The 17615-nt window shown below is 36.3% G+C and overlaps 1 protein-coding gene across 1 annotated transcript in view; it reads right to left on the reverse strand.

The window, feature by feature from the left end:
- The window catches only part of CEP83 (centrosomal protein 83), a 126036-nt gene that overhangs the window by 68827 nt on the left and 39594 nt on the right, over positions 1-17615 (reverse strand). The window contains exons 2-3 of the mRNA XM_007104760.4: positions 9035-9307; positions 8457-8607 (exon numbers count right to left, since the gene is read on the reverse strand). Of these exons, the coding sequence (XP_007104822.1) occupies positions 8457-8607; positions 9035-9207 (324 nt within the window). The 5' untranslated portion in view covers positions 9208-9307. The remainder of the gene's footprint in view (positions 1-8456; positions 8608-9034; positions 9308-17615) is intronic.

The following is a 17615-nucleotide window of genomic DNA, read 5'->3' on the forward strand; positions in this document are numbered from 1 at the left end:
ATCAGAAAATCTATAAACAACAAATGCTGGAGAGGGTGTGGAGAAAAGGGAACCCTCTTGCACTGCTAGTGGGAATGTAAATTGATACAGCGACTATGGAGAACAGTATGGAGTTTCCTTAAAAAACTAAAAATAGATTTACCATATGATCCAGCAATCCCACTACTGGGCATATACCCAGAGAAAACCAGAATTCAAAAAGACACATGCACCCCAATGTTCCTTGCAGCACTATTTACAATAGCCAGGTCATGGAAGCAACCTAAATGCCCACTGACAGATGAATGGATAAAGTAGATGTGGCACATATATACAATGGAATATTACTCAGCCGTAATAAGGAACAAAATTAGTTCATTTGTAGAGACGTGGATGGATCTAGAGACTGTCACAGAGAGTGAAGTAAGTCAGAAAGAGAAAAACAAATATCATATATTAATGCATATATGTGGAACCGAGAAAAATGGTACAGATGAACTGGTTTGCAAGGCAGAAATTGAGACACAGATGTAGAGAACAAACGTATGGACACCAAGGTGGGAAAGTGGTGGGGGTGGGGGTGGGGTGATGGTGTAATGAATTGGGAGATTGGGATTGACATATATATACTAATATGTATAAAAAGGATAACTAATTAGAGCCTGCTCTATAAACAAATAAATAAAATAAAATTTAAAAAAAATGATACTGGGAAAAAAGTCAGTCTCTTCAGTCAATGATACTGGGAAAACTGGACAGCCACATGCAAAAAAATAATAAAAAAACTAGACTACCATCTTATACCATACACAAAATTAACTCAAAATGGAATAAAGACTTGAATTCAAGATGTGAAACCATAAAATTCCTAGAAGAAAACATAAGTGGTAACCTTACTGATATTAGTCTTACCAATGTTTTAGTGGATCAGACTCCAAAGGAAAGAGAAACAAAAGCAAAAAACAAACATCAAACTGAAAAGCTTCTGTACAGCAAAGGAAACCATAATCAAAACAAAAGGCAGCTTACTAAATGGGAGAAGTTATTTGCAAATCACCTATCTACAACTCAACAACAAGAAAAAACCAAGCAACCCAACTTAAAAATGGGCAGAGAATCTGAGTAGACATTTTTCCAAACAAGACATAAGGTTGGCCAACAGGCACATGAAAAGATGCTCAAAATCACTAATCATCAGGAAAATGCACATCAAAACCATGAGATATCACCTCATACCTGTCAGAAATGGTGATTATCAAAGAACAATGAATAACGAGGGTTGGTGAGTATATGGAGCAAAGAGAACCCTGTTACACTGTTGGTGAGAATGTAAATTGGTGCAGCAACTATGGAAAACAGTATAGAGGTTCCTTAAAAAAATTAAAAATAGAACTACTATATGATCCAGCAATTCCACTTCTGGATATTTATCTAAAGAACATGAAAACTTAATTCAAAATGATATATGAACCCCTATGTCCACTGCAGCATTATTTACAATAGCCAAATATGCAAACAACCTAAGTGCCCACTGATGGATGAATGGATAAAGAGAACATTATACATATGCACACATACACACACACACACACACACACACACACACATAGAATACTACTCAGCCATAAAAAAATGAAATCCTGCCATTCATAACATGGCTGGACCTTGAGGTTATGATGCTAAGTGAAATAAGACAGACAAAGAAAGACAAATACCATATGATTTCATTCATATGTGGAATCAAAACACACACACACACCAATGAACAAACAAACAAAATAAAACAAAAACAAACTCAGAGATACAGAGAACAGATTAGTGGTTACAAGAGAAGAAGGGGGTTGGGAGGTGAGCAAAATGGATGAAGGGGGTCAGCTTTATGGTGATGGATGATAACTAGACTTGTGGTGGTGATAACTCTGTAGTGTATACAGATGTTGAACCATAGTGCTCTACACCTGAAACTTAAATACAAAAATTTATTTTTTAATTTAGCAGACATGTAAAGAAGGCTGAATATACTACCCACAATAAATAGGAAAGGAAAACCAACCAACCAACACCAACCCAGAAGTGACAGAGCTACTAAAATTAGCAAAGACATTAATATAGTTACTATAACTGAATTCCACATAAAGCTACAGTAAAGATTGAACATGTCAAGGAGAATATGAAAAAAACCAAAATTGAACTTCAGGATAAAAACTACAATTTCTGAGATGAAAAATGCACTATGAAATTACTGGCAGATTAGACACTGCAGGAAAAAAGATCAGAGAACTTAAAGACATGATAACAGAAACTATCCAAAATGAAACAAAGAGACAAAAAAGATTAAAAATAAATAAACAGGGATTTCCCTGGTGGTCCAGTGGTAAAGAATCCACCTTAAAATGCAGGGGACGCGGGTTTGATCCCTGGTCAGGGAACTAAGATCCCACATGCTGAGGGGCAACTAAGCCCGCACGCCACAACTAATGAGCTCACGTGCCTCAACTAGAGAGCCTGCATGCCGCAAACTACAGAGCCCACACGCCCTGGAGCCTGCACGCCACAACTAAAGAAGAGAAAAAGCCGTACGCCACAACTAGAGAGAAGCCTGCATGCCGCAACCAAGAGCTCACGCGCCGCAATGAAAGATCCCGCGTGCCTCAGCGAAGGTCCCATGTGCCGCAACTAAGACCCAACACAGCCAAAAATAAATAATTTAAAAATAAATCTTTAAAAATAAACAAACAAACAAACAGAACATCAGCGAGTTATGGGAGAACTTTCAGTGGCCTAATAGCAGAGTCCCCAAAGGAAATCAAATAGGGGGCAGAAAAAAATATTTTGAGATAAAATATCTAAAATTTTTCTAAATTTGATGAAAACTATAAACCCACAGACCCAAGAAGCTCATTAAACCTCAAGCACCAGAAACATGAAGAAATGTGCAAAGCCAGGTCAATCAAATTGCTGAAAACAAGCAATAAAGACACACACACACACACACACACACACACACAAATAGAATACTACTCAGCCATAAAAAAATGAAATCCTGCCATTCATAACATGGCTGGACCTTGAGGTTATGATGCTAAGTGAAATAAGACAGACAAAGAAAGACAAATACCATATGATTTCATTCATATGTGGAATCAAAACACACACACACACCAATGAACAAACAAACAAAATAAAACAAAAACAAACTCAGAGATACAGAGAACAGATTAGTGGTTACAAGAGAAGAAGGGGGTTGGGAGGTGAGCAAAATGGATGAAGGGGGTCAGCTTTATGGTGATGGATGATAACTAGACTTGTGGTGGTGATAACTCTGTAGTGTATACAGATGTTGAACCATAGTGCTCTACACCTGAAACTTAAATACAAAAATTTATTTTTTAATTTAGCAGACATGTAAAGAAGGCTGAATATACTACCCACAATAAATAGGAAAGGAAAACCAACCAACCAACACCAACCCAGAAGTGACAGAGCTACTAAAATTAGCAAAGACATTAATATAGTTACTATAACTGAATTCCACATAAAGCTACAGTAAAGATTGAACATGTCAAGGAGAATATGAAAAAAACCAAAATTGAACTTCAGGATAAAAACTACAATTTCTGAGATGAAAAATGCACTATGAAATTACTGGCAGATTAGACACTGCAGGAAAAAAGATCAGAGAACTTAAAGACATGATAACAGAAACTATCCAAAATGAAACAAAGAGACAAAAAAGATTAAAAATAAATAAACAGGGATTTCCCTGGTGGTCCAGTGGTAAAGAATCCACCTTAAAAGGCAGGGGACGCGGGTTTGATCCCTGGTCAGGGAACTAAGATCCCACATGCTGAGGGGCAACTAAGCCCGCACGCCACAACTAATGAGCTCACGTGCCTCAACTAGAGAGCCTGCATGCCGCAAACTACAGAGCCCACACGCCCTGGAGCCTGCACGCCACAACTAAAGAAGAGAAAAAGCCGTACGCCACAACTAGAGAGAAGCCTGCATGCCGCAACCAAGAGCTCACGCGCCGCAATGAAAGATCCCGCGTGCCTCAGCGAAGGTCCCATGTGCCGCAACTAAGACCCAACACAGCCAAAAATAAATAATTTAAAAATAAATCTTTAAAAATAAACAAACAAACAAACAGAACATCAGCGAGTTATGGGAGAACTTTCAGTGGCCTAATAGCAGAGTCCCCAAAGGAAATCAAATAGGGGGCAGAAAAAAATATTTTGAGATAAAATATCTAAAATTTTTCTAAATTTGATGAAAACTATAAACCCACAGACCCAAGAAGCTCATTAAACCTCAAGCACCAGAAACATGAAGAAATGTGCAAAGCCAGGTCAATCAAATTGCTGAAAACAAGCAATAAAGAAAAAATCTTAAGAGCTGACAAGAAAAAAAGACACACTAGATAAACAGAACAAAGATAAAGATAACAACAAATTTCTTATGTGACACATAAATGAGAAGACAGAAGAGCAACATCTTTAAAGTATTAGGGGAAAAAACTGTCAATCTAGAATTCAATACTCAGCAGAAATACCTTTAAACACCATTACTTATATATACATATAAAAGCTGAAAAAATTCTCACCAGTATTTCTGCACTATAAGAAATGTTAAAGTCCGTAAGATGAAAGGAAAATGATACTGATGGAAAAATGTATCTACACAAAGGAAAAAACAACACTGCAATTGGTAACTACACAGGAGTCTTGTGATCAATGAGGTCTCTGATAAAGAAAAAAATCTATGGTTAGAGATGCTTATCTCATAAGAAACTTATTAACAACAAGCACACACATAAAAAAAAGCTATCTTCCTCCCATCTCCCTCTCTCTCCTAGCTGACATACACCAAAGACATAGAATTAGAGGGTTAACTCAATGTCATATTAGGAGGAAATTATGCTGTGTCTTAGATTTCTAATGGAATACTGCCACTACTTGTCTGAAAAGAAACTTGAATGCTTTGTCATACAACCGTCTATGTGTCATTACCTATATTAAATCTATAAAAAATCTTCACTACTCCAACATTTGTCATATTAATAATACAAAACAATATTAACGCATACATGTGGAATCTAGAAAAATGGTATAGTTGAACCTATTTGCAGGGCAGGAAAAGAAATAGATGTAGAGAACAGACGTGTGGACACAGCGGGGGAAGATGCAGGTGGGATGAATTGGGAGATAAGGTTTGACATAAATACACTACCATGTGTAAAACAGATAGCTAGTGGGAACCTGCTGTATAGCACAGGGAGCTCAGCCCGGTGCTCTGTGATGACCTAGATGGGTGGGATGGGGGGGGGGAGGTACAAGAGGGAGGGGATATATGTATACATATAGTTGATTCAGTACATTGTACCTCAGAAACTAACATAACATTGTAAAGCAATTATACTCCAATAAAAATAATAATAATACAAAACAGACCAGTATTTTTCAAAGAATATTTTGATTTAAGGGGGAAAATATTGCTGTGCCAGAGATTCTTAAAAGATTAATGACAAACTGAGTAATAAATTTCGCTCTGAGCTTCCTAGCAGCCATATAAAATGGTAAACATACTGGTTTACACAGTTTTCATTACCTGGCACAAAGAAAGCATATAAATGTTTGGTAAAGTAATTTTTTTTAATTTTTATCAGAAACATATAAAATGACTCCCATATTGTTAAAAAAGGTTTTGCCAACATGTTACATAACAACAATGTAATAGCTAACTTGTTCTAACCACTTACGACATCAAAGCATCGTACTAATAATTTCTAATCATTGATTCACTGCAACTTTACAATCATCCTATGAGTTAGGCACTATTATCCCCATTCACTACAACTACACAAGTGATGCAGAAATATTCTTTAAATGAATGTCTTTTATATTGTTTTTCTATGAAGCCAAAGACATATTAAATTCTAAATCAGAAAAGGCATTTTGCAGGTAGACAATACATGTGTATTTTTAAAATAATCATCTTTCATAAAACCTTCATTGGAGTATTTCGTGCTGATTTTACTTTGCTGAATTTACTTAACTCACAATTTGTACAAATTGCAAACACCCACTGAAGCAAATGGCTAAATTGCTTCAAAACATGTATTTATGTATAAATGCTTCTTTCAGTTATTTCTGCCAGGTAAATATCACACAGGAATCAGATATGTTTATCTTGAAAAACAAACTTTACCCGATAAATTTTATTTATCAGCAAACATTTGGGAAGTTATCACATGAACAAATATCCAGAGATATTTTGTGTAGGTCCAAAGAACACTGCAATAACCAACAGGGAGGCTACAGGGAGGATGATTTCCTTTCAATATGATAGAGAAAATGCTTAACATACTCCAATCCATAAATGGAAGTATATCACTTTACAAGTTCACTAGGTTCTCTAGCACTGAAAGCACTGAAGCACAGAATGAAGAGCTCTGTGTCATAAGAGTTCCAAACAGGAATTCTGCTTTGAAATTTATTGCCTCACAGTTCTGGAGGCCAGAAGTCCAAAATCAAGGTGTCAGCTAAGTGTTCCCTCTGAAAACTGTAGGAAGAACCCTTCCTTGCCCTGTCCTAGCTTGTCTTGATGTGCTGGCAACCCTTGGCATTCCCTGGCAGCTGCAACACTTCAATCTCTGCTTCTGTCATCACAGGACGTTCTCTCTTCTCCACCACCATCCATGTGTTTCTGTCTCTATGTCTTTTTTCTTCTTATTACTAAGGACATCAGTCATATTAGATTAAGGGCCTGTCATACTTCAGTATGACCTTATCTTAACCTAAGTAATTTCATCTGCAAAACCCTATTTCCAAATAAGGTCACATTCTGAGGTACTGGGAGTTAGAACTTCAACTTATCTTTTGGGGGACACAATTCAACTCATGACAGATATGAAAGAGAACTAGATGATTATCAACTCTAAGATGCTAAGGCTCTAGATAACCTACGAGACAAGTGCAACATTATACTATATATGAATAGAACAATTCCAACTCGCTCATTTATTCTACTTATTCATGTCATTCATTTAACAAATACTTGCTAGGCACCATCCTGAGCACTGGAGACACACTAAAAAAAAGTTCCTGCCCTCATGGAATCTGTATTTCGATAGAATAAAAACTGCCATCATTTATGAGTAGCTACTATGTGCCAGACACCGTACTGAAAATATACAGGTTATAATCTCATTAGTCCTTACAGCACCCGTTAGATAAAAACCTTTATGCCTTTTATCACGTGAGAAAACTAAGGAATAGAAACATAACTATTTGTTGAAGGTCATCACCTTTCTGGTGAAATGATCCTGTTTTTTTTGGTTATAAAAACATTCCTGGGCTTCCCTGGTGGCGCAGCGGTTGAGTCCACCTGCCGAGGCAGGGGACACGGGTTCATGCCCCGGTCCAGGAAGACCCCACATGCTGCAGAGCGGCTGGGCCCGTGAGCCATGGCCGCTGAGCCTGCGCGTCTGGAGCCTGTGCTCCACAACGGGAGAGACCACAACAGTGAGAGGCCCGCGTACCGCAAAAAAACAAAACAAAATAAAAAAAAATGTTCTTTTTATCTTTAATGATACTCTGTCTTGAAGTCTATTTTATCTGATATTAATATAGCCACTCCAGTCTTCTCAGGCTATTTTGCATGTGCTTGTTACAAATAAGCATGTCTACATGTTACTCTCAAGAAACAGTGATTACATCTTCAATGCCTGAAAAGAATACTTTGAATACCTTGGGTTTAGTGCTCACAGACTGCATTCATATAGGCCTCAATTTTTGCAAAACCAATTAATCCACCAATTCTAAAGGTTTAAATTATATTTCCCTCTTCAACTCACATTTCTGAGGTTTTTATTTGTTTAAATGTCCTAAATATGTATACCTAGGAATGAAATAGTAAACATGGTGGAGGCTCCAACCCAAGCTTAAGTTGTGGTGTTTCCAACAATGGAAGATTTTGAGATGATACTGAACGACAAACTCCTTTAACACTGCTGTCAAAAGAATACATGAATTGGATGATATGCCACACTTGATGACTTGAAAGATGGCTTTTCACTCTATTAACCCATGACTCCAATATTAATAATGCCTTATTTTAACAAGCACTAGATCAGTACTTTAAAAAATCCAATAAACCTTTATTTTAAAAAATATTTTTAAATTGTGAATTTTTATCAATACAAACTGTCCTTTCCTCCAATTATTCTGAAGAGTGAGATATTATTTAAATCAGAACAGGAAATATAATACAAATTTACCTAAAATAACAGTTTTGTGGCTAAACCCTACAGGATAGCTAACATTCTAGAGTATATGAAAGAAGATTAAGTTATACCACCCAGAGATACAACAAAATATTCATTAAGAATATAGAGAGAATTTACCAAATTTACCAAAATTATTTATTTCCACTAAATATCTGACTACTTTTATACTAACTTGAATATATTTTCTTACCTGCAGCTTCATTTCTTCTAAGTCTTTAGTTTTCTCTACTAATTCCCCTCGTAGCTCTTCAAGCAGCAGCTGAAATTTTTCCTGGTGAGTTTGCTTTTCATTTAATAGGCGCTTGAGCTCATTTTGTGACTTTATGTACTCATCCTGCAACCTGATTTTTTAAAAAGAAGAATTAAAGTGTATCCTTTGCTTTCTAATCACATTACTTTATGTGAAGTCAACCAACACTATAGAGCAAGATCAATATCACATATTCATTAAACTTACAAATATAATTGCTTTACAGTTTCATTTATTATTAACACTGTAATTTCTGAATGCAATTTTACTTTGAAGGGAAAAAAACATATTTAGCCATCTACATTTAATTTTATATGTCTTGCTACTTTCAAAACAAGACTTTTATAAATTTGATATAATCCACTTGATTTAAAGAAAATTTACTTGTATTTAAAAAGTTTTAAATGTATACTGTATACTGCAAAATAACAAAATTATACTGTATGTTCCAGAGCAAACAGACAAAATAAAAATTTTTAATCAAGCCTCTCACTTCCAAATTTAAGTAATTTATTTACCTTGTGTGTTCAGCTTTCAGAGTCTGATAATTAGTTTTATGATGTTCACATCGTAACCGTTCATCAATTAACATTTTTTGGAACTCAGATTGAGAACTTGTCAGCCCACTGTCTCCACCAGGAGGAAAAATGGTGGGAAAAGTGTCCATATTGGTAAGTGAGCTGACAACCATGTAAAAGGAAGTCTTGCTTTCTTATTGCCTTAGTTTTCTTTTCAAGAGTATTTTTCACTTTCTTCGTGCTACGACAGAATCTCGGGAGGCCAAGTTATACCTGAAGAGAGAAATACACTTAATTAGTGATCAGTGAACTCCTTCAGTATTATATATTTTTTATCACTTCTTATTATTCTCTTTATCATTTCTATAACAAACCCAATTTTCAGATTTTCAGTTGTTCATAAAATAAAATTCAAGAATAAAGCTGAATCATACCTTAAATTTTCTTTATTTCCATGCAGTTTCTGTGCCCATCAAGGTCATATCTTCAAGTATTAGCCTAACTAGATGTAACAACTCTTCCAGTATAGGTAGTCCCAGATTCACAAATCACCAATGTTTCCTGAAGTTACTGAAGTAAACTTCAAGAGTGGATTCTGATATGAAATCCATACTCTGAAACCAGGGGAAAAGCTATTTGGAACTTGGTAAGTGGCTGGGGAGAATCACAGTCTTCACAAAGATGACCTTCAGCATGTAATTATGTCTGTGATTAATGGTACAAAGGATCTTTTATTTGACACAAGGTGGCTGCACTCAGGCTGCAGATTCAGAGAAGAAATCAGTCAACGTGTAAACATTGATCATCTATGTATTATGCACTGTGCTAAGAACAGGAAAGTCAATCACCTCAGCTATCCCCAAAAGCACCAATCCAGGATTATGAAAGTAACCAAATGTTTGCTGTATCTAGAAGTAAAAAATGATGATACAGTGTTCTTACTGTAAATAATTAAAAACAAAAATTTTAATCAAAATAATTCTGTCCCTTTTAACTTCATCTTTCTCAAAACTATTATATATTTTTCCTAACAGTACCTCCCTTAGTCATGGGTGATTATGAATTACCTTTTCTTACTACAAGAGACCATCTTTAGCCTACACAAACCAACCATTAAATTACTGAGTCTTGCTTGAACTACATCATTTCTGATAAATTAATGTGATGTCTACATAAGAAGACTTTTAAACTAAAATTGAGGTTGCTTTGGTTTCCTGCTTTATCTATTTTAAAAGAGGGGTAAAAGTCCTTCAAGGACACTTTACTCCTTATTCTTCAGTTAAATGTGCACAAGGATTCAACCTTTGCAAGTGCAGAGTGCACTGTTTGTAGCAGCTGCCACAACATTATCCTGTCAAGAATATACATTTGCCATGGAATTAATAAACTGGATCATAAAAGTGGCATGTAAATTTTTATTTATTTATTTATTTTATTTATTTATTTTTGGCTGTGTTGGGTCTTCGTTGCTGCATGCGGGCTTTCTCTAGTTGCAGTGAGCGGGGGCTACTCTTCGTTGCGGTGCATGGGCTTTTCATTGCAGTGTCTTCTCTTGTTGCGGAGCACAGGCTCTAGGCACGTGGGCTTCAGTAGTTGCGGCATGCGGGCTCAGTAGTTGTGGCTCGCAGGCTCTAGAGCACAGGCTCTGTAGTTGTGGCGCATGGGCTTAGTCGCTCTGCAGCATGTGGGATCTTCCCGGACCAGGGTTCGAACCAGTGCCCCCTGCATTAGCAGACGGATTCTTAACCACTGCACCATCAGGGAAGCCCTGGCATGTAATTTTGATTCTGCTCTTTGATCCAAATTAATTTTTCAGAGACAGAAACATACAATAAACATATCTAATAATATCACCAAAAGGCATTATGAGGTTTTAGTTTTAATTAGCTAAAAGCTTACACTACATTAGAAAAATCAAAAGCTACCCTTTAGTCCTACTACTAGTGAAAGAAAGATTTCCAAGATAAAATGAATATTTTTTTCCTTTGTATTCTAGTTAACTTGACAGTAAACATTCTCACTGACCCCTACCCTAAAATGAGAGTTAAGTCCTCACAGAAATAAAATTTACAAAGACCTGAAAGTTTCTGGAAAATAAAATTAAAATGATTTATCTCCTTCCCTCTTGGCACTGAAATATTCACTAGACGTACTTTCCAGGGCTTCACTAATTTCAGAATATCCCTTTCTCAATCACCACCACCATTACCTCATATCCAATTCTAGTTTCTATGCAAACATATGGGTACTGCCCTCTTGTATTTTCCCAAACCAGGAGGATTTCTCCTGTTCCAAGATGATGTTTGCAATTTCATTACTTTTTAATATGTTAATTTTTTGAATAATAAAGCTAGAATATACCAACACACATCACCAGTAGGTACCACACCCAAACACGATATACTTTCCCCTCATACCACAAAAAATACCACGTTAATTTGCGTGTGCGCACGCGCGCGCACACACACACACACACACCCCTATAGTAAGCTTTCTGCACAGTTACCTGTATCAAAATGATAAATCTGCTTATCCCCTGGCCCAATCCTAGGAATTTATTCTATGACAATAGCTGGATGAGTACCCAAATGTAATTACTATATAAGAATTTTCTTTGTGACTTTTTTTTAATTAAAAAAATGAAAAAATCAGAAATAAGCTAAACTTCCATAAATAAAGGTTTATCTATACTATGCATTAAAAAGGACAAGTCAGATCTGTCCCCACATCATGGTGAATAGTATAAATGACAGGTACACACACACATATGTTTACATACACATAAAAAGAGTCAAATAGTGGTACACCAAGCAGCGAATTGTGGTAACTTCTGGGGAAATAATAATGGGGGGACTCCCTGACAGGAAAACTTACACCTTGCACTTTCAACATTTTACTGTTAAATTTTCTTTTTAACAACTACAAACAGTTTTTCAGACAATGAACAATTATATCACCCTGTATTCAAATTATCTTAAACCAAATTCATTACCCTTGCTTTCAATCTACCTTCAAAATCCTTACTTTCCAGCTTCTGAAATTCATACCAGTATTATGCTACCATTCATCCACACTTACAACCTCAAAGTCTTCTCTGCTTTCTCTCTCAACTTCCCATGTATAACAACAAATACTCTTTCTTTAAAATGCATTCCATTCTCTCCATTCCTACTTAACCACAAAAAGTCAAGCTTGTATCATCTCGTAACTAGACTATTAGAGCTTTTTATTATCCCTGCTTCCAATATTTTCTCTCTCTAGTCTACCCTCCAAACACTGCCAGATTAATAGTCAGAAACTGTTATTTGATTTCTCATTCTCACTCAAAAGCTCCCATATATGAGACAAAATCAAAACACTCCAGTTTTTCAAAGCACTACACAATCAGCCCCAATCTACCCTGTGTAATCTCATTTCCTACCATCTGCCAAGAATATTCTACTCCAGCTAGCCCCTGAATAAATATGAACATCACACCTTTGTTCACGCAGATTTTGTCTTAGTGTGTGAACCCTATACTAATGAAAATGGACTCTACTATGTACGATAATCACTAACTGTTCTCTATTTCTGTGATGACTGAGTATAAATAGGCTTAAACAAGTAGTTAGATACTGGAAAGAAATCCTTGACTCAAAGTTATGAGCCCCTGGGTTGCATTTGCCAATAGCCTTTTCCAGAATTTTCTCCTCTAGGAAGAGTTAAGAATCACAGAAAACTATCTGCCAATCTGTGTGAATCTAACCAAGGTCAGAATGAATTTTTTATCTGTTTTCAAGTACTCTGCACATATAACATATCCAGTTCTCTAATTCAGTAGTAATCAACTTATCAGTAATAATCTTGAAAAATATAGTATGGTAGCCCTCCAAATAGATATCTAGTGTCATAGATAGAAAGGCCTCATAAAACAATTCTTTCTCTGACCTTCAAAAGTGGTCCATCATTCTATATTCAAGGTTACAAAGGAAGAACTTCAATTTTTTTATACTAATTATATAAGGACGTTTTTAGCTAAAAATGGAAAACCCCAACTCAGTTACCATATAATCTACCTCTTATACCAAGAAATCTGAAGACAGTCTTCTATTACCAGTAATAGAGGATTAAGTAATTTGGATCAAGCCTCCCACTAAGGACAGCAAGAAAAGCTGGATACATACTTTTTTAAAATCAGCTTGAAGACACTGGAAAACAAAAGAATAAATATTTACTGAGATGGGAATGGGGGAAGATATGGATGCAGAAAGATGAGACTGGAACTTGGAACCACCCTCCCCCTAGAGGCATCTGCCAATTCCAGAGAGGTAGCTGGGAGATTGAATGCCCTGGGACAGTCCTTAAATTCAAAGAAAGATATATTACATCAGCCAGGAGTGGAGAAGCCCTGGTGAGCACCCTTCATTTTGGATAGAGACTTCAAAGGCTGCCTCTTAGGAATAAGGGTAATTCAGAAGAAAGATATTAGACTAGACCTCAAATTGCTCTAAAAAATAAATATGTGACACATACACACATGTAAAAGTCCATGGGAAGATAAGGTAACATGAATTAAAGCCACAGAAACAACAGACAACAGGCAGACACATAGGGTCTCACTATTAAAGAGTCATCAGACAATGACTCTAAAACAATTTTTAAAATTCTAATTGTGTACAAAGCAATAGAAAAGAAGGTTGAGAAATTCGGGAAAGTATTAGAAACCATAAAAAGAAACCAATGTAAACTCTAAACTTGAAAAATATGATAACCAAAATTAAGAGCTCAATTGAGTGGGTAAAACAGCCCAGATTAGACATAGTTTAGGAAGTAATTGGAAGACAGCTTAAAAGAATATGTTCAAGAAAAAGTAGAAAGAGAAACAAAGATGGAAAATATAGAAAAGAAGGAAAGAAATACAGAGAATAAAGTTAAAATGTCACTTTAACAGACATGAAATTGGAGTCCCAGAAAGAAAGGAGAGAATAGAGCAGAAGCAATACCTCAAAAAAAAAAAAAAAAAGAAAAAAAGAAACAAACCAGTTTGACATCATTCCCAAACTGAGGAACGGTATCAATCCTCAGATATAAAAAGTCCTACAGGGACTTCCCTAGTGGTCCAGTGGCTAAGACTCCACGCTCCCAATGCAGGGGGCCCAGTTTCAATCCCTAGTCAGGGAACTAGATCCTACATGCCACAACTAAGAGTTCACATGCCGCAACTAAAGATCCCGCATGCCGCAACTAAAAAAAGAAGATCCTATATGTTGCAACTAAAGATCCCACATGCCTCAACTAAGACCCGACACTGCCAAATGAATAAATACCAAAAAAGAAAGTCCTACAATCCCCAAGCACATAAATAAAAAGAAATTCACACCTATGCACATCACATTAAGACAGCTAAAAACCAGAAATAAAGGGAAGATCTTAAAATCAGGCAGAAAGAGACAAAGTGCCTGTAAATAAGAGCAACAGAAAGACAGAAGTGACTTCAACAGTGAAGGCCAGAACACAATGTACAGTGCTGAAAGAAAACAACTGCCAAACTAACATTCGATAAATACAGCAATACTACAACTTTGAAGAATGATGGTAAAACAAAGACATTTTCAGAGAAACAAAATAAATTCATCCCTAAAGATGTACACTAAAGAAACAGTCAAGGACTCTTCATACACAATGAAAATTCTTAGATGTGAACTTGACAATGCAGAAAGAAAGGAAGATTAAAGGAAACCATAAATATATGCATAATTTGAATTGAATATTAATTGCATAAAATATCAATAATAGCTTGTGGGATTTTAACATATACTGACTTAAAATACATGATATAAATGGTATATAAGACAATAAAGGTACAATTACAAGTGCAAGAGAGTCCTTGCACTGTATAGGAGAAGGGTAAAAGTATCAATTAACATTCTATTTTGATAAGTCAACAATACATATTGTAAAGGAAATGGGTTGGCAAACTATACTCCATGGGCCAAAGTTGGCCTATAGCCCTTTTTGTGTGGCCCCAAGCTAAAAATGTTACCTCCTTTTGTAAGAGTTAAAATAAAAAGAATGAAAATAGATGTAAAAATCCTCAACAAAATATTAGCAAATCAATTACAGCATGTTTAAAAAGAAGTATACACCATGACCAAGGAGGATTTATTCCAGGAATGCAAGGTTGGTTCAATATTCAAAATATCAATTACTATAATCCATTACATCAACAGGCTAATGCAGAAAAATCACATGATCATATCAATAGATGCAGAAAAAGCATCTGACAGAATCCAACACCGATTCATGATAAAAACTCCCAACAAATAAGGTATAGAGGGATACTTCCTCAATTCAATAAAGAACATCTACAAAAAATCTACAGCTAACAGCATACTTAATAGTAAGAAAAATAGCTTTCTCAGTAAGAACAAGAACAAGCAAGGCTGTCCCTTCTCACCACTCCTTTTCAAAACTGTACTGGATGGCACTCAGCTAACACAGTAAGAAAAGTAAAAGGTATACAGAAAGAAAAAGAAGAAATAAAACTATCTTTGTTTGTAGATGACATGATCATCCACGAAGGAGAGCCAAAAGAATCAATTAAAAAAACAATTCCCCTAAGGGCTTCCATGGTGGCACAGTGGTTAAGAATCCGCCTGCCAATGCAGGGGACACAGGTTCGAGCCCTGGTCCGGGAAGATCCCACATGCCACAGAGCAACTAAGCCCATGCACCACAACTACTGAGCCTGCGCCTTAGAGCCCGCATGCCAGAACTACTGAAGCCCACACGCCTACAGGCTGTGCTCTGCAACAAGAGAAACCACCGCAATGAGAAGCCTGCGCACTGCAACAAAGAGTAGCCCCCGCTCGCTGAGACTAGAGAAAGCCCAGGCACAGCAACAAAGACCCAAAGCAACCAAAAATAAATAAATAAAATAAATTTATTCTTTTTTAAAAGGCAATTCCCCAAACTAATAAGCAATTACAGCACAATTGCAGGATAGAAGATTAATATACAAAAGTCATTTTCTTCCAACAGCAATAAACAAATGGAACTTGAAACTTAAAACAATACCATTTACAATAAACCCCCCCAAAAATGAAACAGGTATAAATCTAACAAAATATGTATAAGATTTACATGAGGAAAATGATAAAACTTTGACGAAAGAAGTCAAAGAATTAAATAAACAATTATTTTAAACATCTTTATTGGAATATAACTGCTTTACATTGTTGTGTTAGTATCCACTGAGCAACAAGTGAATCAGCTATATGTGTACATATATCCCCATATCCCCTCCCTCTTGAATCTCCCTCCCACCCTCCCTATCCCACCTCTCTAGGTGGTCACAAAGCACTGAGCTGATCTCCCTGTTTTGTGCAGCTGCTTCCCACTAGCTATCTATTTTACATTTGGTAGTGTATATATGTCCATGCGACTCTCCCACTTCGTCCCAGTTTACCCATCCCCAACCCTGTGTCCTAAAGTCCATTCTCCATGTCTGCACCTTCACTCCTTTCCTGCCACTAGGTTCTTCAGAACCATTTTTTTTTAATATTCCATATATATGTGTTAGCATACTGTATTTGTTTTTCTCTTTCTGACTTACTTCACTCTGTATAACAGACTCTATCTAGGTCCATCCACCTCACTACAAATAACTCAATTTCGTTTCTTTTTATGGCTGAGTAATATTCCATTGTATATATGTGCCACATCTCCTTTATCCATTCATCTGTCGATGGACACTTAGATTGCTTCCATGTCCTGGCTACTGTAAACACAGCTGCAATGAACACTGTGGTACATGACTCATTTTGAATTATGGTTTTCAAAGGGTATATGCACAGTAGTGGGATTGCTGGCTCATACGGTACTTCTATTTTTAGTTTTTTGAGGAACCTCCATACTGTTCTCGATAGTGGCTGCATCAGTTTATATTCCCACCAAGAGTGCAAGAGGGTTCCCTTTTCTCCACACCCTCTCCAGCATTTGTTTGTAGATTTTTTGATGATGGCTATTCTGACTGGTGTGTGGTGATACCTCACTGTACTTTTGATTTGCATTTTGGTAATGATTAGTGATGTTGAGCAACCTTTCATGTTTGTTGGCAATCTGTATATCTTCTTTAGAGAAATGTCTATATAGGTGTTCTGCCCATTTTTGGATTGGGTTGTTTGTTTTATTGATACTGAGCTGCATGAGCTGATTGTATATTTTGGAGATTAATCCTTTGTCTGTTGATTCATTTGCAAATATTTTCTCCCATTCGGAGGGTTGTCTTTTCATCTTGCTTATGGTTTCCTTTGCTGTGCAAAAGCATTTAAGTTTCATTAGGTCCCATTTGTTTATTTTTCTTTTTATTTCCATTTCTCTAGGAGGTGGGTCAAAAAAATCTTGCTGTGATTTATGTCATAGAGTGCTCTGCCTATGTTTTCCTCTAAGAGTTTGATAGTGTCTGGCCTTACATGTAGGTCTTTAACCCATTTTGAGTTTATTTTTGTGTATGGTGGTAGGGACTGTTCTAATTTCATACTTTTACATGTACCTGTCCAGTTTTCCCAGCTCCACTTATTGAAGAGGCTTTCTTTTCTCC

The sequence above is a fragment of the Physeter macrocephalus genome, chromosome 6 (assembly GCF_002837175.3).
Source record: "Physeter macrocephalus isolate SW-GA chromosome 6, ASM283717v5, whole genome shotgun sequence".
NCBI classification, from domain to species: Eukaryota; Metazoa; Chordata; class Mammalia; order Artiodactyla; family Physeteridae; genus Physeter; species Physeter macrocephalus.